General features: G+C 39.8%; 1 protein-coding gene across 3 annotated transcripts in view; it reads right to left on the reverse strand.

Moving 5' to 3' along the window:
- Positions 1-23,730, reverse strand: part of LOC124711260 (E3 ubiquitin-protein ligase FANCL) — a 126,351-nt gene that overhangs the window by 21,089 nt on the left and 81,532 nt on the right. For all 3 annotated transcript variants that reach the window (XM_047241236.1, XM_047241238.1, XM_047241237.1), the window contains exon 9: positions 13,496-13,553. In XM_047241236.1, the coding sequence (XP_047097192.1) occupies positions 13,527-13,553 (27 nt within the window). In that variant the 3' untranslated portion in view covers positions 13,496-13,526. The remainder of the gene's footprint in view (positions 1-13,495; positions 13,554-23,730) is intronic.

The raw sequence follows: 23,730 nt of genomic DNA on the forward strand, positions 1-23,730 counted from the left end.
TCTCTCCCCTATCTCACAATAATATAAAACAAGCTGCCTTTCTTTGAACTTTTCTGCTGTCCTCTGCCAGTGGACCCTGCACCATGCAGCAGTACTCCAAAAAGAGGACAAGCATAGTGTAGGCAGTCTATTTAGTAGACCTGTTGCGTTCTCTAAGTGTTCTGCCAATAAATCACAGTATTTTGTTCATTTGGCCCACAACATTACCTAAGTGAAAGTTCCAATTTAATTTATTCATAATTGTAATAACTATGTGTTTATTTGAATGTATAGCCTTTAGATTTGTGTGATTTATTGTGTAATTAAAGTTTAGTAGATTCCTTTAGTACTTATGCGGATGACTTTATACTTTTCATTACTTAGAGTCAATTGCCACTTTTCACATCATATAGATATTGTGTCTAACTCATCTTGCAGTTGGTTTTCAGCATCTGACGACTTTACTATATGGTATATGACAGCGTCGTCTTCAAACAATCTAAGAGGGCTGGTCAGATTGTTTCTAAATTGTTTATGTACACCAGGCACAGCAGAGGGCCTATAAGATTTAATTGGGGAAAGCCAGATATTATTTCTGTTTTACTCGATGACTTTCCATCAATTACCACAAATCTTTCACACAGGAAATCTCATCACTCAACTGAGATGATACTCGTAGGCACATAATTTGAGCAAAAATTGTGTGCTAGGAGCAGTGTCAAAAGCCTTCTGGAGATCTGAAAATATGGAATCAGTTTGACAACCCTGTCAATAATACCCATTACTTCATGAGAATAATGAGCTAGTGGTGTTTCAAAAGAATGGTATTTTCTGAATCTGTGCCAGCTGTTTGTCAACAAGTTGTTTTCTTTGAGGTAATTCATAATGTCTGAACACAGCATTTGCTCCATAATCCTACTGCATCTCAACATTAGTAATGTGTGTCTGTAATTCGGTAGGTTACTCCTATTTCCTTTCTTGAGTACTTGTGTGACCTGTGCAACTTTCTACTATTTAGACATGGATCTTTCAATGACTGAGCGATTGCATATGAGTGCCGAGCATGGAGCTATTGTATCAGAATACTCTGAGAGGAACCTAACTGGTCTGATCTGGACAAGAGGCTTTGCCTTTATCAAGTAATTCAAGCTGCTTCGCTACACTGAGGGCAGCTATGTCTAAATTATTCATGTTGGCAGTTGTTCTTGATTCAAATTCTGCAATATTTAATTCATCTTCTTTGGTGAAGGAATTTTGGGAAACCATGTTCAGTAACTCTGCTTCAGTGGCACTGTGATCAGTAACAATTCAATTGCTGTCACGCAGTTAAGATACTGATTGCCTCTTGCCACTGGTGTACTTTGCATACGGCTAGAATCCCTTTAAGTTTTCTGCTGGATTTCGAGACTTCTTCTTCTCAATTGCCCAGTTGATTTTTAATTGGTGTTCTAAATGAACTTTAAATAATTTTAGAAACCACCACTAAAGTAGATTTCACTCTTATGCATATTTATCCAACTCAGTTGTGATCAGCTTTTCAATATTAAACATCTTACTCGTAATAACACAGGTTAATAAGTTATGAAGACTATTATGAGTGAGTCTAAATTCCATGAACAAATAGCAGTAATACATTTAACATTTATTTATTGTCTTTTTTTGCATATAGTCACCAACTGGTGACTTTTGCAAATGTCATAACATTTTTATACAATTTTTGTACAAACAGTAGGAATTTGCGATTCACATTTACAAGAAGTCGCTTAAGGGTGACACTCTTGGCAATATATGGTACAGTACTTCATAATGCAACATACAGTTGTTACATAGTATAGGTATCTGAATTTACAGCATTTTGTTACAAAAATAATATATATTACAATCACCTCAGAATAGTACATCATATAGATAGAAAAGTTAGGCCTACATTTAAGGATAGCTACATTTTAATATCAGTATTCATTCAGTGAGTACAAACATTTGAGTGTTAAGAATGATTTTAATTCCCTTTTGAATACTTTACCTCTGTGGCATCTTATAGCATTTGGCAGTTTGTTAAACCATATCTGGCCATTTATCCAAGGACTATGATCTGTTGTCTTTAGTTTAGTTCTGTTTCTGAAAAAGCAATCTTTTTGTCTTGTGTTATGGGTATGCACATCAGAGCACTTAGCTTCATTATTTTTACGGTCCACAAAGAATGTTATTAATTTGTACAGATACAAGGAGTATACTGTTAGTTATTTATGTTGTACAAAGGTTTCCCTACATGAATCTCTGTATCCTAGTCGACGCATGGACCTGATTGCTCTTTTCTGCAGTGTTAGGATTCTGTTCATGTGTCTATCAGCAGCACATCCACATACGTCTATTCCATAATTAATATGTGTAAATATTGTCCCATAATAAGCAGTTTTTAATGTTTGTTCAGAGACTAATTGTGATAGTTTGCTAATTAAGTGCAGTGAACTGCTGATTTTATTGCATACAACATTGATATGTTCTACCCATCTAAGATTTTCGTCTAGGTATATCCCCAAAAATTTACATTTGCCAGTGTCTACTTTTTTGATGCCACTTATATTATCAAAACAGGTTTGGCATGAATTACCACATTTACATGGTAATAACTGGGATTTGCTAATATTGACTATTAGACCTTTATCATGGAAGTAAGTAGTTATTTGACTTAAGCCATCAGTTGCGGCCAATGTCAAGTCATGAGTTTGTTTGCAAAAGAACAAAAGTGAATTATCATCTGCATAACTTACTACTTGGGAGTACAGAGGTGCCTCTAAATCATTAATGTAGACCAGGAAAAGGAAAGGGCCCAATACAGAGCTCTGAGGTACACCTTGTTTCACTGTTTCATAGCTGGATTGGAAATGTTTGATCTGACCATTAATTTCATAACTCGGCTTTGTATACTGCTTACGATTGGTTAGATAAGTGATCAGTAGTTGTATGGATGTGGCATTTATACTGTAAGTTTCCAGTTTACTTAGTAGTAGCTCATGGTTCACTGAGCCAAATGCTTTAGTAAGGTCTAGAAATATCCCTGCTGTCTGCATTCCCTCATCCAGGGCATCATACACCCTGTGGAGAAATTTGGTAATTGCCATAATGGTACTGTGGTGCTTTCTGAAGCCATGCTGTGTTTCTGCTAGTAAATTATTCTTTGTGAAATAATCAACAAGTTGTGTCAACAACACAAGTTCAAATATTTAACTGAAAATTGGTATTAGTGATATGGGCCTGAAGTTTGATAGCTCTTCTTTCGATCCTTTTCTATGCACAGGTTTAACTGTACTTCTCTTCAATATATTTGGAAATGTGTGCTCCCTGATACTACTGTTGATCATATGGGTAATTATTCCAACTAATTACTTATTGCATTTTTTAATTATAATACTACTCAGTACATCCCAATTAATAATCGTTCAATACATATTACTGTATATTTTATATTATCAATAAATTCAACATACAAATAGGAGAGAATGATGTAAACAAATTCTGATGTCTTGCAAGAAAAATAACAAATTACAGATGAAGCAAGGAGGACATAAAGAGCAGATTAGCACAGGCAACGAGGGTTTTTTTTTTTTTTTTTTTTTTTAATAGGACATGTGCTAAATACATTAGGGAGTAACTTCCATAGTATTTGGGAAAGATGCAGGGCATTAAAGCAGTACAAGAAGACAGAGGTTTGCATATACAGTATCCAAGAAACTGAGGACATCAAGTACAAGTGCTAATCTGGGGTAAAAAGGTTACCACAAAGGAGGAACTTGTGGTTGGATACATAAAATCAGTTAGAAGACTGATGATAAAAAAAAAAAAAAACTGAGAGGATGTTAATTACTACATTTCACCTGCTGCTCTAAACAGTACCAGACATGTTCTATCAGATTAAGATCAGATGATCTTGATGGCCAGTTGATATGAAAAGGGTGCTTGAATGTTCATAAAAAATTATGTATGCATGTGACCCTGATGTCACCATGGATAATGGAGTATCCACAGCATATTCATGGAGATGTAGGTGAAAGTTCACATAACCTGAACGAATGGACCCAAGTACAATAAAGACCATCACAGAACCATGTCCAGCCTTAAATACACCTGCCCTATACGGTGAGCTAGAAGACTGAGCCATTGGTGAACTTTATTTGCATCATTTGCAATGAAGTGATATCTTGACTCATCAAACCATACTACATAACCCCAGCAGTTACTGTCCAGTTTCTGTGTTATTTGTCTCACTGAAGACGTGCTGCTTTATTTGCCATTTTGAACTATGGCCTCTTACAAAGTACAAGATTCTATACACCCACTGTATCCATTTCCCTCTGGAATGTTTCCTCAGAAACTCTTTGAGATGGACCTACAGTCATTGACAACATATTGCCAGGAACATAGATTATCAAAGTATTTATTGCATGATAATTACAAGAGATACTGAAGACTAAAACTACTCACTACTACTAAGAAAGAAAACACAGTTGCTTCCAACAGGTTAAAATATTGTTGGCAGTTAGATGTCGGCTACTCTCTGCACATACAATCTCAACATGTATTTATTTATTTACACGTCTAGTTCCATAGGGCCAAATCAAGAAGGAAATCTCCAAGGTCATGGAATGTGTCAGTACATGAAATTACAACATAAAAGTAGTAACAGATAAAATAAAATGTTTATGAACCCAAAAAAAGTCAAGCCCTAAGTTTAAGTAAACGCAATCAACAATATAACATGGGAATCAGCTTAATTTTTCAAGAAACTCCTTGACAAAATAGATGGAGTGACCCATGAGGAAAAACTTCAGTTTCAATTTGAAAATGAGTGGATTACTTTTAAGATTTTTCAGTTCTTGTGGTAGCTTATTGAAAATGGATGCAGCAGTATACTCCACACCTTTTTGCATTAGAGTTAATGAAGTGTGATCCACATGCAGATTGGATTTCTACCTAGTATTAACTGAGTGAAAGCTGCTAATTCTTGGGAATAAGCTGATATTGTTAACAAGAAACAACAGTAAAGAATATACAAGGTGTTACAAAAAGGTACGGCCAAACTTTCAGGAAACATTCCTCTCACACAAAGAAAGAAAATACGTTATGTGGACATGTGTCCGGAAACACTTACTTTCCATGTTACAGCTCATTTTATTACTTCTCTTCAAATCACATTAATCATGGAATGGAAACACACAGCAACAGAAAGTACCAGTGTGACTTCAAACACTTTGTTCAAAATGTCCTCCGTTAGTGAGGATACATGCATCCACCCTCCGTCGCATGGAATCCCTGATGCGTTGATGCAGCCCTGGAGAATGGCGTATTGTATCACAGCCGTCCACAATACGAGCACGAAGAGTCTCTACATTTGGTACCGGAGTTGCATAGACAAGAGCTTTCAAATGCCCCCATAAATGAAAGTCAAGAGGGTCGAGGTCAGGAGAACGTGGAAAGTCAAGAGGGTTGAGGTCAGGAGAGCGTGGAAAGTCAAGAGGGTTGAGGTCAGGAGAGCGTGGAGGCCATGGAATTGGTCCGCCTCTACCAATCCATCGGTCACCGAATCTGTTGTTGAGAAGCATACAAACACTTCGACTGAAATGCGCAGGAGCTCCATCGTGCATGAACCACATGTTGTGTCGTACTTGTAAAGGCACAAGTTCTAGCAGCACAGGTAGAGTATCCCGTATGAAATCATGATAGCGTGCTCCATTGAGCGTAGGTGGAAGAACATGGGGCCCAATCAAGACATCACCAACAATGCCTGCCCAAACGTTCACAGAAAATCTCTGTTGATGACGTGATTGCACAATAGCATGCAGATTCTTGTTAGCCCACACATGTTGATTGTGAAAATTTACAATTTGATCACGTTGGAATGAAGCCTCATCCGTAAAGAGAACATTTGCACTGAAATGAGGATTGACACATTGTTGGATGAACCATTCGCAGAAGTGTACCCGTGGAGGCCAATCAGCTGCTGATAGTGCCTGCACACGCTGTACATGGTACGGAAACAACTGGTTCTCCCGTAGCACTCTCCACACAGTGACGTGGTCAATGTTACCTTGGACAGCAGCAACTTCTCTGACGCTGACATTAGCGTTATTATCAACTGCACGAAGAATTGCCTCGTCCATTGCAGGTGTCCTTGTCGTTCTAGGTCTTCCCCAGTCGCGAGTCATAGGATGGAATGTTCCGTGCTCCCTAAGACGCCGATCAATTGCTTCGAACGTCTTCCTGTCGGGGCACCTTCGTTCTGGAAATCACGCCACGGCTATTGCCCCGTGCTAATCCATACATCAAATGGGCATCTGCCAACTCCGCATTTGGAAACATTGCACTGACTGCAAAACCACATTCGTGATGAACACTAACCTGTTGATGCTACGTACTGATGTGCTTGATGCTAGTACTGTAGAGCAATGAGTCGCATGTCAACACAGGCACAGAAGTCAACATTACCTTCCTTCAATTGGGCCAACTGGCTGTGAATCGAGGAAGTACAGTACATACTGACAAAACTAAAATGAGCTCTAACATGGAAATTAAGCGTTTCCGGACACATGTCCATATAACATCTTTTCTTTATTTGTGTGTGAGGAATGTTTCCTGAAAGTTTGGCCGTACCTTTCTGTAACACCCTGTATATATTGAGTGGCCAATGCCAGAATACCCAGACCAATGAACAGGAGTTGACAAGAGGTTCACGAACTTACACCACTTATAGCCCGAACTGCCCATTTCTGAACCAAAAATATCCTTTGAGAGTTGGAAGAGTTACCCCATATTACACAGTTTTTTTAACCTTACTTAGAAATGGTATGCTGCTACACACAACTTAAAGGAGATTGCTCAGAGAGATCTGTATTATTTTGTGAAAACTTTGAGGGATATTTGTAGCATTTTTGTTGTGATTAGAAATGTGATCCCAACATTTATCTGACCTTCATGGTGTAATACTCACAGTGGAAACCTGATTTCTGAATAAAATAAATGAGACATTAGATATCCATACTGAGACTGTCAAATGAGTGTGATGAGACATCAGTATAATGAAAGGAATATCCTCCTTGTACTGTAACATCAAAAGCGGAGCACCCACAATGCTCAATGAAATATTTATAAAAGGCTTTGGAGGGCATATAACAAGGCTTTGGAGTGCATAAAATATGGAGAAAGGTTAGGATTTAATGTTCCATTGACACTCAGGTCATTAGAGATGAAACACAGTTTTCATCTCTTTTCAAAGAAACCCATAATTTGTGATTTGGCTACCAGGGATGTGAACAGCCATCCTCCTAAAGGTGTGCTTGGTACTGCACCCTCTTGCTCAGTCCAAGTGCATGCAATATAAAAACAAATAATGTGCTGAAACTTTTCTTATTTATCAAACTTTTATGGGCTGAATTACACAATCTTATAATACTGGCACATCCCCAATTATGAACCTCTTAATTTGTTCATAAAATTACTTAAAGAATAAATGAAACATGAAAGTACCTCATAAAACATTATTATGCGGATTTTACAACAATATGGAAGCAAGAAAAATTACACAAAAAAGTCTGACACAAAGATATTTAATTTTTTTAGGTAACTGAGAGTGATTGTTATGGAAATCTCATAGGCACACAGATTTTTGGAATTGAGATGAGAGTAATTCCGACTGAGGTAACAGATAACCTGCTATTGATTATATGCATGGTTATTAAACATCTATATATTGCCTGGGCAGGACACAGTAAGGCCACTGACCAACAATTAGGTTATATATTACAACAAAAAGTGGGCTTTTCTTCAAGTATAGTTACATAAGCATTAAATACAAAATTTTTAATTGTGTGTTTTTTAAAGTGTTTTAGGGTGGACTGTTTCCATTGTCATTTCACTCAAATTGTTTTCAACTGAATCACTTTCATCATCAAAATCATTTTCACTCTCAGTTTTGCTTAGACAGTCCTCTAACAATCCTCTAAAAGCTCTATAAACTCTTCCTCAGAAAGTATTATGCATGAAGAACTAGCCATATTGACCTACTAACTTGTACATTATAATTACAATCTTTCTCTCAACACAACTTCTGCAGTTCAACACATAGTTAATATAGGATTCCCTAGACAATAGTACTGTGCAGCATTGATGCCAAGCACAGTCAGTTTTGAAAATGGAGTACGTGGGGACAACGAAAAATCATATGAATGAGACTTAGCATTAGAGTGGAAAGCAAAATTCACAATGTCGAGTACCACTCTCCATTGGAGTGGAAAGCATTAATATTATCTGCCAGGTCATTAACATACAACAAGAAAACCAACAGCCCAGCACACTACCTTCAGAACACATGAAGTTTCTTCTATGTCTGTTGATGACTCTCGGTCCAAGATAACATGCTGCATACTGCATAACAAGATCTCCTCAAACCAATCACAAATTTTGCTTGACACCCCCTACAACCATACTTTTGTTAATAATCACTGATATGGAAATGAGTCAAGAAATAGTGCATCTACCTGATGGTCTTGATTCATAAGAGGAAAGTACAAGATGACTGATGTTTTTGGAATCCACATTTGTTGGCATGGAGGTAGTAACTGTCTTAGAGATACCTCATTGTTTGAGCTCACAGTATGTTCTAAAAGTCTACAACAGGTGTATAGTCAATGGGTTTGGCTATTACGTTTTTGTGGATCACTTCTGCTACACTTCTTGTGGACCGATAATCCCCTTGTTGCTGGGCACAATTTCTTGTTCGAGTGATACACATAACATTATGATTAAAAGAGAACTAACTCAGTTGCAAATTCTTAGTCTGACAGGAATTCACTTTCAGTGACAGCAGATGGTTCTCAATGCCAGTGACATAAACATCTGTTATCATTCATTTTTATATGGGTGTGAGAATTACTGTTTGTACATGAACATTTGAAAACAGAGTTCAGCATTTCTGTTTCTGGTTTTCTCCCCTCAGTTTCAGTTCCTGTGTATTATATGAGTATGTGGACATTAACATTGGTGCCTCTGACAGCCTCAGATGACCAGAGTATTGCATGGTTTTCAGTAAGGTTCTGCTAAAGTAGTCATCAAAAGCGTCATGTACTGTCATTTTTGTAGGAAAATGTCTTTCCTTTAGTCTACACCCTATTCTGTGTTTTACACCTTATATATAGTGGCCACTGTTTCTTTAGAAGTTTCTTTACAGAAAACATATAAAATGGAGGGCTCCTCCCTTAAGGAAGTGTTCTGCTAGGTCCACATCTATCCAGTGCTTGGTCAAATATTTTACACTTGTGCTACATTTCCTCTACATGCCCCTGTGCAGAACAATACATTTCAATCCTCTTTGAAATAGAACATTATTTCTTTGTTATCTAGTTTAATAAACACGTAAATCTTCCTATACATTTTAGTTGCCCTTTGTACTACTGGGTCTCTATTCATCCAGTCAAAAATGACTGACCATCCTGGCATACTATGTGTTGATCGGATGAAAGGATCACTGGTAGGGACATCAAATGCTTATGGCTAGGAATATTCAGTGTTAATTGCTATTGATTTTCATTGGTGAATCTAGTAGAAGCTGCCATTGTGATGCAGTGCTGCACTTGGTGATACATGCTGTTGGCTCCACACTGATGTTTATAGTGCACAGTGAGGCAGCTCAACAAGCATAGTAGGCTTGTTGATCTGTAATAACTGCAACAAAGATGGCAAGACCCTGTAGCCCTCCAAGTAATTCATGTCAGTTGGTTGCTTTGCTGTCTCAAAAACCTCCCTGATTTTTCTCATAACAATAAGTGGCTGCCTAGGCTGTTTAAATGCAGTTGACCTTTGATTTAGATCTTGTCCCTTGCCCCCACAGCTTTCTTTGTGGTACCCACACTTTATCCACTTGCCCTGAAAATGGTTCGTAGCTTGCAAAGTTTGGCTGCGAGGATGGCAATATGTCTGACTTGATGTGCTCTCGTGGTTAGTGTATAACTCCCAGGGTTGTTTTGCTTTTTGATCATGATGGGATTTGGCATTAAAATATATGTCTGTGTTTGTTGGCTTCCTGGAAACACCACGTCCAAGTTTCCCATCACATGTCCAATAGACTGCAGTAAAGGTAACGAACTGAACTTTTCAATTTACACTATAAAGTGCATTTTGGGATGCTGTTGGGTTAAATGCTGATCACTCTTGAGTTCTCATTCTTGATCTATATCTGATATGCACTTTCTCAAACTGAATTGCTGTCATAAAATTTATATTCTTGTATCTGCTCCCATTAGGCTTGTCTTATGTACACAATGATAATTGTCTTCTCCAGATTTATCACTAGTAAAATCTACTTCAAAGAGAGAATCCTTATAAGTTTATCTGTGTTACATATTATCTTATGTGCAACTACAGTGTAGCTTTCTATTTCAGAATGACTATAGGAAGCTCTCAGCAGGAATAAATGGAAAAAAGGCACACAATATTTAACTGTTGTAACACATATTACCCTTTAGCATGTATCTGTACATCAGCTTCTGCTGTAATTGGGGACCTGTTTACTTAGCATCAGTAGCTCATAACTCTGAAGGTGGAAAATTGTTCTACAACATCTGCTTGGCACCCACTGCATACCTAGTTTTCCCTTCCCAGATGTTCAAATTTCTATCTTGTCCAATATTCCTATGTCCATGAAACAGTTAGAATTTACTTGTTTAATATATTGTGAAGTTTTGATTTTTCACATCCATTCTTCTCTCTGTTCGGAGACAGAAGACAAATTAGGGAAACTAACAAAGTCTTTTCCTCTGTTATGTATTCCTTTCCAAGTCTTCCATGTATTAAGAACCATATAGGCTAAAGATGAGGCTCTACGATATCTTAGAAACAGAGTAAAACATAGATATTGACTCAGAATGTTATCTGACTCTCAGACATCATAACGTATTTAAGGAAATGTTAATCTTAGATTGTCTTTTGAGATTTAGGTTCCATGTTGTTGTTGTGGTCTTCAGTCCTGAGACTGGTTTGATGCAGCTCTCCATGCTACTCTATCCTGTGCAAGCTTTTTCATCTCCCAGTACCTACTGCAATCTACATCCTTCTGAATCTGCTTAGTTTATTCATCTCTTGGTCTCCCCCTACGATTTTTACCCTCCACGCTGCCCTCCAATACTAAATTGGTGATCCCTTGATGCCTCAGAACATGTCCTACCAACCGATCCCTTCTTCTGGTCAAGTTGTGCCACAAACTTCTCTTCTCCCCAATCCTATTCAATACTTCCTCATTAGTTATGTGATCTACCCATCTAATCTTCAGCATTTTTCTGTAGCACCACATTTCGAAAGCTTCTATTCTCTTCTTGTCCAAACTATTTATCGTCCATGTTTCACTTCCATACATGGCTACACTCCATACGAATACTTTCAGAAATGACTTCCTGACACTTAAATCAATACTGGATGTTGACAAATTTCTCTTCTTCAGAAACGCTTTCCTTGCCATTGCCAGCCTACATTTTATATACTCTCTACTTCGACCATCATCAGTTATTTTGCTCCCCAAATAGCAAAACTCCTTTACTACTTTAAGTGCCTGATTTCCTAATCTAATTCCCTCAGCATCACCCGACTTAATTCGACTACATTCCACTATCCTTGTTTTGCTTTTATTGATGTTCATCTTATATCCTCCTTTCAAGACACTATCCATTCCATTCAACTGCTCTTCCAACTCCTTTGCTGTCTCTGACAGAATTACAATGTCATCGGCGAACCTCAACATTTTTATTTCTTCTCCATGAATTTTAATACCCACTCCGAATTTTTCTTTTGTTTCCTTTACTGCTTGCTCAATATACAGATTGAACAACATCGGGGAGAGGCTACAACCCTGTCTTACTCCCTTCCCAACCACTGCTTCCCTTTCATGTCCCTCGACTCTTATAACTGCCATCTGGTTTCTGTACAAATTGTAAATAGCCTTTCGCTCCCTGTATTTTACCCCTGCCACCTTTAGAATTTGAAACAGAGTATTCCAGTCAACATTGTCAAAAGCTTTCTCTAAGTCTACAAATGCTAGAAACGTAGGTTTGCCTTTCCTTAATCTTTCTTCTAAGATAAGTCGTAAGGTCAGTATTGCCTCACGTGTTCCAGTGTTTCTACGGAATCCAAACTGATCTTCCCCGAGGTTGGCTTCTACTAGTTTTTCCATTCGTCTGTAAAGAATTCGTGTTAGTATTTTGCAGCTGTGACTTATTAAGCTGATAGTTCGGTAATTTTCACATCTGTCAACACCTGCTTTCTTTGGGATTGGAAGTATTATATTCTTCTTGAAGTCTGAGGGTATTTCGCCTGTTTCATACATCTTGCTCACCAGATGGTAGAGTTTTGTCAGGACTGGCTCTCCCACGGCCGTCAGTAGTTCCAATGGAATATTGTCTACTCCGGGGGCCTTGTTTCGACTCAGGTCTTTCAGTGCTCTGTCAAACTCTTCACGCAGTATCGTATCTCCCATTTCATCTTCATCTACATCCTCTTCCATTTCCATAATATTGTCCTCAAGTACATCGCCCTTGTATAGACCCTCTATATACTCCTTCCACCTTTCTGCTTTCCCTTCTTTGCTTAGCACTGGGTTTCCATCTGATCTCTTGATATTCATACAAGTCGTTCTCTTATCTCCGAAGGTCTCTTTAATTTTCCTGTAGACGGTATCTATCTTACCCCTAGTGAGATAGGCCTCTACATCCTTACATTTGTCCTCTAGCCATCCCTGCTTAGCCATTTTGCACTTCCTGTCGATCTCATTTTTGAGACGTTTGTATTCCTTTTTGCCTGTTTCACTTACTGCATTTTTATATTTTCTCCTTTCATCAATTAAATTCAATATTTCTTCTGTTACCCAAGGATTTCTACTAGCCCTCGTCTTTTTACCTACTTGATCCTCTGCTGCCTTCACTACTTCATCCCTCAAAGCTACCCATTCTTCTTCTACTGTATTTATTTCCCCCATTCCTGTCAATTGCTCCCTTATGCTCTCCCTGAATCTCTGTACAACCTCTGGTTCTTTTAGTTTATCCAGGTCCCATCTCCTTAAATTCCCACCTTTTTGCAGTTTCTTCAGTTTTAATCTACAGGTCATAACCAATAGATTGTGGTCAGAGTCCACATCTGCCCCTGGAAATGTCTTACAATTTAAAACCTGGTTCCTAAATCTCTGTCTTACCATTATATAATCTATCTAGGTTCCATAAAATTATATTAATAAGGCACTGAACCAACACCAATTAGGTTTTCATGTATGTGTTAATAAACGTGCAAGTTATAGTGTAACTGAATAGTGAGAACACAAATTGATGAAAACTTAAAAAAAAGCAGATTTTGTACTGCCAATCACTGGCACAATATTGGGCATTTAAGATCTAATCGCTTGTCTGACATACTCTCATGGTACAAAATTGTGTCATTTTTGGACTATGACGTATTGCAAGCAGTACAAAAGTAATATGTTGATCACCTTTGTCAACTGATGAACTGATGGCTTCACTTCATCCAGGGATTGGGCACGATATTGCCTGAAACAATTGAAATCAAATTTAATTTCATAAATACATCATAATTTATCTCTCGTAGATCAACATAAAGAAAATTGCATTGATTATTGTTGTTGTTGTTATCAATCAGAGGACTGGTTTGATGGAATGTATTCTGGTTTCTGCATAAGTTGTAGATAATCTTTTATGTCAACCTTTTTTTTAAAAAAAAAAATCCCGGATAACTTCACAATTCCAAACAGTGTATTCCAGTCAATATTCATTAAAACTTTTTCTAAATCTAAAATACTGTAATGTGGCTTTCTTCAACCTATTTTTTAAAATAAATCATATGATCAGTAGAGTGTCTCATCTTCTTATATATCTCTAAAATCTAAACTTACCTTATCCAGGATGGCTTCTACAAGCCATGCTATCTTTTTGTAGATAATTCCTGTTATCATTTTCCAACTATGACTCACTAAAATGATGGTTTAGTAATACACTAGTTGGTACCTGTCTGTCTTGATGTTAATATTATCATATTCTGCTTGAAGTCTGAGGGTATTTTACCAGTATAGCACATATTTTAAAGTAATATGAAATATGTCAAAATACTACAAGCAGTGTCAATATCAAGGGAAGTGAATAAATGAGGCTAATTTAATAAACAGTTCAGAAGAATCTCATAAATGTCAATCTCAGCTTTTTCAACATAAAACCTTGTCCATAAGAGTTATTTCAATAGCTCACAACTGAGAAAAGTGGTGATCTTTTGTACTGTCTGTGGATAGTATTAAGACTACTACACACGGGGAGGATGTGTGGGGAGAACACTATAAATATCATGGAATATAGGACCACAGTTATGCTCGACTGAATATGAGATGGAAAATATGCAGTCCAAAGACTGCATTAAGTACATACATAAATCTGTAAGAAATAGGCAAGTACAAATTCTTTGGCATAAAGGATTTTCATGTTTCATAAATATGGTAATGGATCCTTGCAACAATAATTTGTAACTATACTTCATGGCTGCAGCTATGAATGCGTATAGTTTGCAACAGCATGGCACAGAGCTATTTGTTGCAGACTAAATATTTTCAATATTACACTGATCATAACTCAAATATTAAATAAAAATCCCTAACTGTCTCACAATTGAACTTTTCTTTTCCTCTCTTTGTGTCAGCAGCTTTTCCACATATACTTTTTTAATTTTTTTTTTTTTTTTTTTATTTGCTGCTGCTGTTTAACAGAAAGTCAGATACGATGCAACATGCAATTTGTGTAGTGCTGGAATGGAAACAGGGAAGGAGCGGGATGGGTGAGGACAGTGAATGACAAGGTTGAGGCCAGGGGGGTTTTGGGAACATAGGATTTATTACAGGGAAAGTTCCCACCTGTGCAGTTCAGAAGAGCTGATTGTGGGAAGGATCCATATGACACAGGATGTGAAGCAGTTATTGAAATGAAGGATATCATGTTTGGCAGCATGTTCAGCAACAGGGTGGTCCACTTGTTTCTTGGCCACACTTTGTCGGTGACCATACATGTGGACAGACAGTTTGTTGGTTGTCACGCCTACATAGAATGCAGCACATTGGTTGCAGCTAAGCTTGTACACCACATGACTGGTTTCACTGGTGGCCCTGCCTTTCATGGGATAGGTGATATTAGTGACCAGACTGGAGTAGGTGGCAGTGGGAGGATGTATGGGACAGGTTTTCCATCTGGGTCTATTACAGGGGTATGAGCCATGAGGTAAGGGATTGGGAGCAGGGGCTATGTAAGGATGGATGAGTATATTGCTGTGGGAGGGGTGGAAAGGATTGTGGGCAGGACATTTCTCATTTTGGGGCACGACGAGAGAGATAATCTAAACTCTGGCAGAGAATGTAATTCAGTTGTTCGAGTCCTGGGTGGTACTGAATTACGAGGGGAATGTTCCTCTGTAACCAGATGGTGGGACATGGGGAGGTGGTGGGAGATTGGAAAGATAAGGCATGGGAGATTTGTTTTTGTACAAGGTCAAGAGGATAATTACAGTCAGTGAAGGCTTCAGTGAGACCCTTGGTATATTTTGAGGGGGACTGCTCATCACTGCAGATGTGATGACCATAGGTGGCTTGACTGTAAGGAAGGGACTTCTTGGTATGGAATGGGTGGCAGCTGTCTAAGTGGAGGTATTGCTGGTGGTTATCAAGTTTGATATGGACGGAGGTACTGATGTAGCCATCTTCAAGGTAAAGGCCAACATCTAGGAAGGTGGCTTGTAGGGATGAGTAGGACCAGGTGAAGCAAATGGGGGAGAAATTATTGAGGTTCTGGCTGGAGGAATGTGGATAGGGTGTCCTCACCTTCGATCCAGATAGCAAAGATGTCATCATTGAATCTAAACCAGGTGAGGGGTTTAGGATTCTGAGTTTTTAGGAAGGATTCCTCTAGATGGCCCATGAATAGGTTGGCATAGGATAGTGCCATGTGGGTGCCAATAGCTGTACCCTGGATCTGATTGTAAGTTATGCCTTCAAAGGAGAAGTAATTGTGGGTGAAGATATAGTCGGTCATGGTCCCAAATTACTGGAACCTGTAACATACATTGAAACTTTTGCCCTGCTGGAACTTGAGCAACATGCACAACACCACATCAAAAAGCTCTCCATCCTGCTCCCATCTTGGAGTATCACTGTCCGCCACCCCTAAAACAACTTCCAAACCTCCCCCACGCCCCCTCATGGCTGACAAACCCTGTCTTGCAGGCCTACTACAATTACCCCATTCTCCAAAACTCCCTCTTCACCATCACACAGAATCCAGTACCTAAACAGACCCACAACACAGTAATGAACCTTTCCTCTAGAAGTCTTGGCCCCACAGAAATATCAGTCCTATCCAAAGGCCTCATCTTTTGCCCCACTCCCAAATTCAATCATGCAGGGCTTGTTGAAGACCTTCTCTCCTTCCCCAGGTCTCTACTGTGGAAACACTGTTTTGCCACCCAATCAGACTCAATGAAAGACCAATATTGAGGCTTGCCTAACTCAGTTCACTCTTCCATCCAACCGTGATCCATCCCCTCTGCCTACAAACAACCACCTGTTAACTTTCCAGAATTTCTTAACTTCAAACCTTGCTTCACCATCATTCCCCAAATCCCTCAACATGCAGACCAACCTTACATTAACAATAATAAGTGCAGTCCACCATCTAAAACTGATCCTGAACTTATAATCCTACATGTGGACAAAGGCTCCACCACTGTTGTTCGGACCCACAAGGATTACCTGGCAGAAGGACAAGCCAGCCGTCAGATACTTCCACCTACAAACATTGCCACAGTGACCCCATTCCAGTAATCCAGCAGGATCTCCAGTCACTACTCAAATCCTTAGGCTCATCCCAGACCCTCACCCCGGAGCCCATCTCTCTACTCATTCCTACCACTCCCCACACTCGTACCTTCTACATACTTCCTAAAGTCCATAAACCTGACCACCCAGGACACCCCATTGTGGCTGGATATGGTGGCACCACTGATAGAATCTCTGCTCTCGTAGACCAACACCTTCAACCTATTACCTGGAACCTACCCTCCTATATAAAATATACCAACCATTTCCTCCACCGACTCTCCACAGTTCCTGTCCCTTTACCACACGGTGCCCTGCTCTTCACTATTGATGCCACCTCCCTGTACACTAACATTCCTAATGCCCATGGCCTCTGTGCTATTGAACACTACCTTTCCCAATGCCTGGAAGATTCCAAATCAACAACCTCCTTCCTAGTCACCATGACCAACTATGTCCTCACCCACAATTACTTTCCTTTGAAGGTATTACTTACAAACTTGCCCCCCTTCGTGCAGCGGAGTACCGTAGGTCTCTAGAAGAGCGTAGCGTTCCAAAGGATTGGAAAAGGGCACAGGTCATCCCCGTTTTCAAGAAGGGACGTCGAACAGATGTGCAGAACTATAGACCTATATCTCTAACGTCGATCAGTTGTAGAATTCTGGAACACGTATTATGTTCGAGTATAATGACTTTTCTGGAGTCTAGAAATCTACTCTGTAGGAATCAGCATGGGTTTAGAAAAAGACGGTCGTGTGAAACCCAGCTCGCGCTATTCGTCCACGAGACTCAGAGGGCCATAGACACGGGTTCACAGGTAGATGCCGTGTTTCTTGACTTCCACAAGGCATTTGATACAGTTCCCCACAGTCGTTTAATGAACAAAGTAAGAGCATATGGACTATCAGACCAATTGTGCGATTGGATTGAAGAGTTCCTAGATAACAGAACGCAGCACGTCATTCTCAATGGAGAGAAGTCTTCTGAAGTAAGAGTGACTTCAGGTGTGCCGCAGGGGAGTGTTGTAGGACCGTTGCTATTCACAATATACATAAGTGACCTTGTGGATGACATCGGAAGTTCACTGAGGCTTTTTGCGGATGATGCTGTGATATATCGAGAGGTTGTAACATTGGAAAATTGTAGTGAATTGACGCATGGTGCAGGGAATGGCAATTGAATCTCAATGTAGACAAGTGTAATGTGCTGCGAATACATAGAAAGAAAGATCCCTTATCATTTAGCTACAATATAGCAGGTCAGCAACTGGAAGCAGTTAATTCCATAAATTATCTGGGAGTACGCATTAGGAGTGATTTAAAATGGAATGATCATATAAAGTTGATTGTTGGTAAAGCAGATGCCAGACTGAGATTCATTGAAAGAATCCTAAGGAAATGCAATCCGAAAACAAAGGAAGTAGGCTACAGTGCGCCTGTTCGCCCACTGCTTGAATACTGCTCAGCAGTGTGGGATCCGTACCAGATACGGTTGATAGAAGAGAGAGAGAAGATCCAATGGAGAGCAGCGCGCTTCCTTACAGGATCATTTAGTAATCGCGAAAGTGTTACGGAGATGATAGATAAACTCCAGTGGAAGACTCTGCAGGAGAGACGCTCAGTAGCTCGGTACGGGCTTTTGTTGAAGTTTCGAGAATATACCTTCACCGAAGAGTCAAGCAGTATATTGCTTCCTCCTACGTATATCTCGCGAAGTGACCATGAGGATAAAATCAGAGAGATTAGAGCCCACACAGAAGCATACCAACAATCCTCCTTTCCACGAACAATACGAGACTGGAATAGAGGGGAGAACCGATAGAGGTACTCAAGGTACCCTTCGCCACACACCGTCAGGTGGCTTGCGGAGTATGGATGTAGATGTAGATCCAGGGTATTGGCGCCCACACGGCACCATCCTATACCAATCTATTCATGTGCCATCTAGAGGAATCCTTCCTAAAAACTCAGAATCCTAAACCCCTCACCTGGTTTATATTCAATGATGACATCTTTGCTATCTGGATTGAAGTTGAGGACTCCTATCCACATTCCTCCAGAACCTCAATAATTTCTCCCCCATTTGCTTCACCTGGTCCTACTCATTCCTGCAAGCCACCTTCCTAGATGTTGGTCTCCACCTTGAAGATGGCTACATCAGTACCTCTGTCCATATCAAACTTGCTAACCACCAGCAATACCTCCACTTAGACAGCTGCCACCCATTCCATACCAAGAAATCCCTTCCTTACAGTCAAGCCACCTATGGTCATCACATCTGCAGTGATGAGCAGTCCCCCCTCAAAATATACCAAGGGTCTCACTGAAGCCTTCACTGACTGTAATTATCCTCTTGACCTTGTACAAAAACAAATCTCCCATGCCTTATCTTTCCAGTCTCCCACCACCTCCCCATGTCCCACCATCTGACTACAGAGGAGCATTCCCCTCGTAATTCAGTACCACCTAGGACTCGAACAACTGAATTACATTCTCTGCCAGGGTTTCGATTACCTCTCGTTGTGCCCCAAAATGAGAAATGTCCTGCCCACGATCCTTCCTACCCCTCCGACAGCAATATAATCGTCCATCCTTACATAACCCCTGATCCCAATCCCTTACTTCATGGCTCATACCCCTGTTATAGACCTAGACGGAAGACCTGTCCCATACATCCTCCAACCCATACCTACTCCAGTCCGGTCACTAACATCACCTATCCCACCAAAGGCAGGGCTACCTGTGAAACCAGTCATGTAGTCTACAAGCTAAGCTGCAACCAATGTGCTGCATTGTATGTAGGCATGACAACCAACAAGCAATAAACTGTGGCTGAGAAACAAGTGGAACACCCTGTTGCTGAACATGCTGCCAAACATGATATTCTTCATTTCAATGACTGCTTTACAGCCTGTGCCATATGGATCTTTCCCACCAACACCAGCTTTTCTGAATTGCGGAGGTGGGAACTTTCCCTGCAATATATCCAACGTTCTCGTAACCCCTGTAACCCTCCTGGTCTCAACCTTCATTGGTCACTGTCCTCATCCACCCAGCCCCTCCCTGCTCCCATTTCAGCACTACACAGCCGTCATTCCACCATTCCACCACCACACTCAGTCTTTTTATTTATTTCTCTCCCTTGCTACTTTCAATGCGGCACAAATGTCTGTGTCGATAAACAGTTCACATGTTTACTGATGACTTGAACTTTGATTGAATGCTTACTGAAATTGTAACTGCTGTGCAAGTGATGGCCTCTACAGATGTTAGTCACTGTACATGCGCGCAATATTTCTTGTAATATATGTTTGAAATTTAATTATGTTCAGCTGAGAAAGCCAGAAAAGTGGCAATCAGTCAATGAGCAAATTCATTTGCAATCATGCACTCTGAATTGTTGAATTTCAAGTATAAGAAAAATACCAACAATGAGAGGAGCAGCAACATAAAAAAATAAGCCAAACAACATTGGTACCGCACAGACCAACAGGAGGAATATCATCAACAGAAGTAGAAATCTGATGAACTAGCAAAGCAGCAAATGGAATTAGCCCATTTACAGCTTAACTCAGTACCGTATTTACTCGAATCTAAGCCGCACTTTTTTTCTGGTTTTTGTAATCCAAAAAACCGCCTGTGGCTTAGAATCGAGTGCAAAGTAAGCGGAAGTTCTGAAAAAAGTTGGTAGGTACCGCCACAACTAACTTCTGCCGTCGAATATATGCAGCGCTACACAGGCATGCTTTGCAGCCACAAAGATAAATACTGGCGCCAAACCCTCTGCGTCTGTAAATAAAATTAAAAAAAAAAAAGGGTGGAAGACGAGCTTTTCTCTCCACCTTGAGTTTCGACCACTGCATTTTCATACATTATCCAACGAAGTAAATACAAATTCCGTATTGCCTATCTTCGAATGTAGCAGCATTTCAATGTACTACGAAAATCCGACTGGCACGACTGTTTGGGATGTTTGTCAATATGGCCAACTCTACATTCTGAATTTTTTCCTACCGGTGAGAAGAGATGGTCCCTTATAGGAACTTTTAAGAATTGTGAATCGCATGCAGTATTCTCTTCACCATAAGACTAATATGAATATAAACATTTTGCCATGTATTCTTTCGTGTTTGCTGCTAACTCATTTAACTCATGTCTGCCTAATAAACTACGAAACTAGAGTGAGACAACAGCAAATGCGGAAAAATATACATATCATGTCATGTTTATATTCATATTATTCTTATGCCTAATAGTGATACAGTCAGAAATGAAGCACGGCAATTGACTAGATTTTTAAATCTAAGATGACTCTAATTTCAGTGAAGAATATCATGTACTACAGAGGAGTCTGCAAAGATTTTCAAACGGAGAAAAATTTTCGCTAAACTCTCGTTCAGAACATCTTCTATCATACGCTGTCTATTATTTGGTTCTTGTTGATCATAGTCAAAGAAGGCAGCAGTATAAATAGCAACAAATAGCAGTCTCATGCCGTGAGCGGCGACAGGTCGTAAACACTCATTATCAGAATGCGACAAACAATGCATGACACAGTACAGTAATGCATTTTCAGCTTAGAGTGACGTAAACACCTATAACAAAGAGAACGGCACTTATCAGATCAAAGTAAAATAAGCAATCAATTCAAACCAGACGAAGTACGCGAAAAAGGAAGGGTACCCGTATAAATACGGACGGAGCACCTGACGCACAGCAATGGCTACCTGGTAAAGCTTAACTGCTAAGCTTACAACTCGAACCAAACTACTGTAGCTGTATCGTCATTCATTCGACCTAAATTGTGTCTCATATTACAACTGACCAACATTGTTTCGATTTGGAGGTGCGGCCTAAAACTTCTCTCTCCCCTCGAATTTCGAGTCTCAAATTTCAGGTGTGGCTTAGATTCGGGGAATTTTTTTTTCCTTCATTTCGAGTCTCATTTTTCAGGTGTGGCTTAGAATCAAGTGTGGCTTAGATTTGAGTAAATACGGTACTCTCAGGCAATGGCATCACAACAATCGGAGGAGGCCAGCCTATTCCTGCTGGTGCTCTCATTCTCTAGCGCAAGGAGGATAAGAGCTTGCAGTTGTTTGTTACACCAGCACTTTATGGTATTCCACTCTTATTATATTAGTTGCACCCTGAATTGATTCAACTCCTTTGGAAGATCCTGTAGGCTTGCTAGTCTCCAAAATATGTTAGCCTGCTGGGGTGTTATGTGGTGTCACCAAGCCTCCAATTTCACAACCATCAGAAATTAAATGGGGACCTGAATTTAATTTGGGCAACTGACTTACAACAGCCTGAATTGTTTAACTGTGATTTCACTTACTCACATATTCAGTGTGTTGTTATCTTTATTCCTCAAATTATTTATATTCTACCAAGCACTTTCATAGTATATTTACGTCGCCAGTCTAGGAAGACAATTATTTTTTACCTAAATGATTTCTAGTATACTGGATAATGAGATCTGGGCTTGAGTAATTCAACAGTAGGTTCATAGCAGAAGTCACTACAGCAGACAGTCGTTATTTTGAAATCGTATAAAATAAAAATTCATTTAACCAGTACTAGCCGTTTGGTTCCTGCAGAAATACATCAAAAACTCTACTAGTCAACCAAATTCCCAATAATTCATACTGCACGCAGTTCCCACATTAGATATTCCGTATCTAATTCTTTGTCTAAACTGAACAAGTATGCAAATGTTAAGTACTGTGCACTATGTTATTTTCAATTATGTATTTCACATTTGTTTTTTTTATCAATAATGTACTGCACTGTAATTTTGCAACAATAGACCGATTGTATGTTCTCTGCCCACATGTCACTTCCAGAGCCCAGAGCATAAGACACATGGGCAGGGGGAAGAGAGAGGTTGGTCAACACATCACAAACAGCATGTGATACGCAACAGTCTCTGTTGGTTTGTGAACAGTAAAGTTTTTTTTTGCCCCCCCCCCCCCCCTTTCACTCTGTCATTTGCAAAATGCCGCTGAAACAGAAATGTCCTAATGCTCTGGCACTAAAACAAAAGGAGCAAATGCTACATACGGTCGACACTGAAGAGAAGACTAAAATACAGGTTGCAGAACATTTTCTGTTCCCGAAGTCTAGTTTCTTGTCAATAATAAGTTCAACCCTCCATGAACCATGGACCTTGCCATTGGTGGGGAGGCTTGCATGCCTCAGCGATACAGATGGCAGTACCGTAGGTGCAACCACAACGGAGGGGTATCTGTTGATAGGCCAGACAAATGTGTGGTTCCTGAAGATGGGCAGCTGCCTTTTCAGTAGTTGCAGGGGCAACAGTCTGGATGATTGACTGATCCGGCCTTGTAACACTAACCAAAACGGCCTTGCTGTGCTGGTATTGTGAACGGCTGAAAGCAAGGGGAAACTACAACCGTAATTTTTCCCGAGGGCATGCAGCTTTTCTGTATGGGTAAATTATAATGGTGTCCTCTGGGGGAAAATATTTCAGAGGTAAAATAGTCCCCCATTCGGATCTCCGGGTGGGGACAACTCAAGAGGACGTCATTGTCAGGAAAAAGAAAACTGGCGTTTGACGAGGGCCAGTAGAAATCCTTGGGTAACAGAAGAAATATTGAATTTCATTGATGAAAGGAGAAAATATAAAAATGCAGTAAATGAAGCAGGCAAAAAGGAATACAAACGTCTCAAAAATGAGATTGACACGAAGTGCAAAATGGCTAAGCAGGGATGGCTAGAGGACAAATGTAAGGATGTAGAGGCTTATCTCACTAGGGGTCAGATAGATACTGCCTACAGGAAAATTAAAGAGACCTTTGGAGAAAAGATAACCACTTGTATGAATATCAAGATCTCAGATGG

The sequence above is a fragment of the Schistocerca piceifrons genome, chromosome 8 (genome assembly GCF_021461385.2).
Source record: "Schistocerca piceifrons isolate TAMUIC-IGC-003096 chromosome 8, iqSchPice1.1, whole genome shotgun sequence".
Taxonomy (NCBI): Eukaryota; Metazoa; Arthropoda; class Insecta; order Orthoptera; family Acrididae; genus Schistocerca; species Schistocerca piceifrons.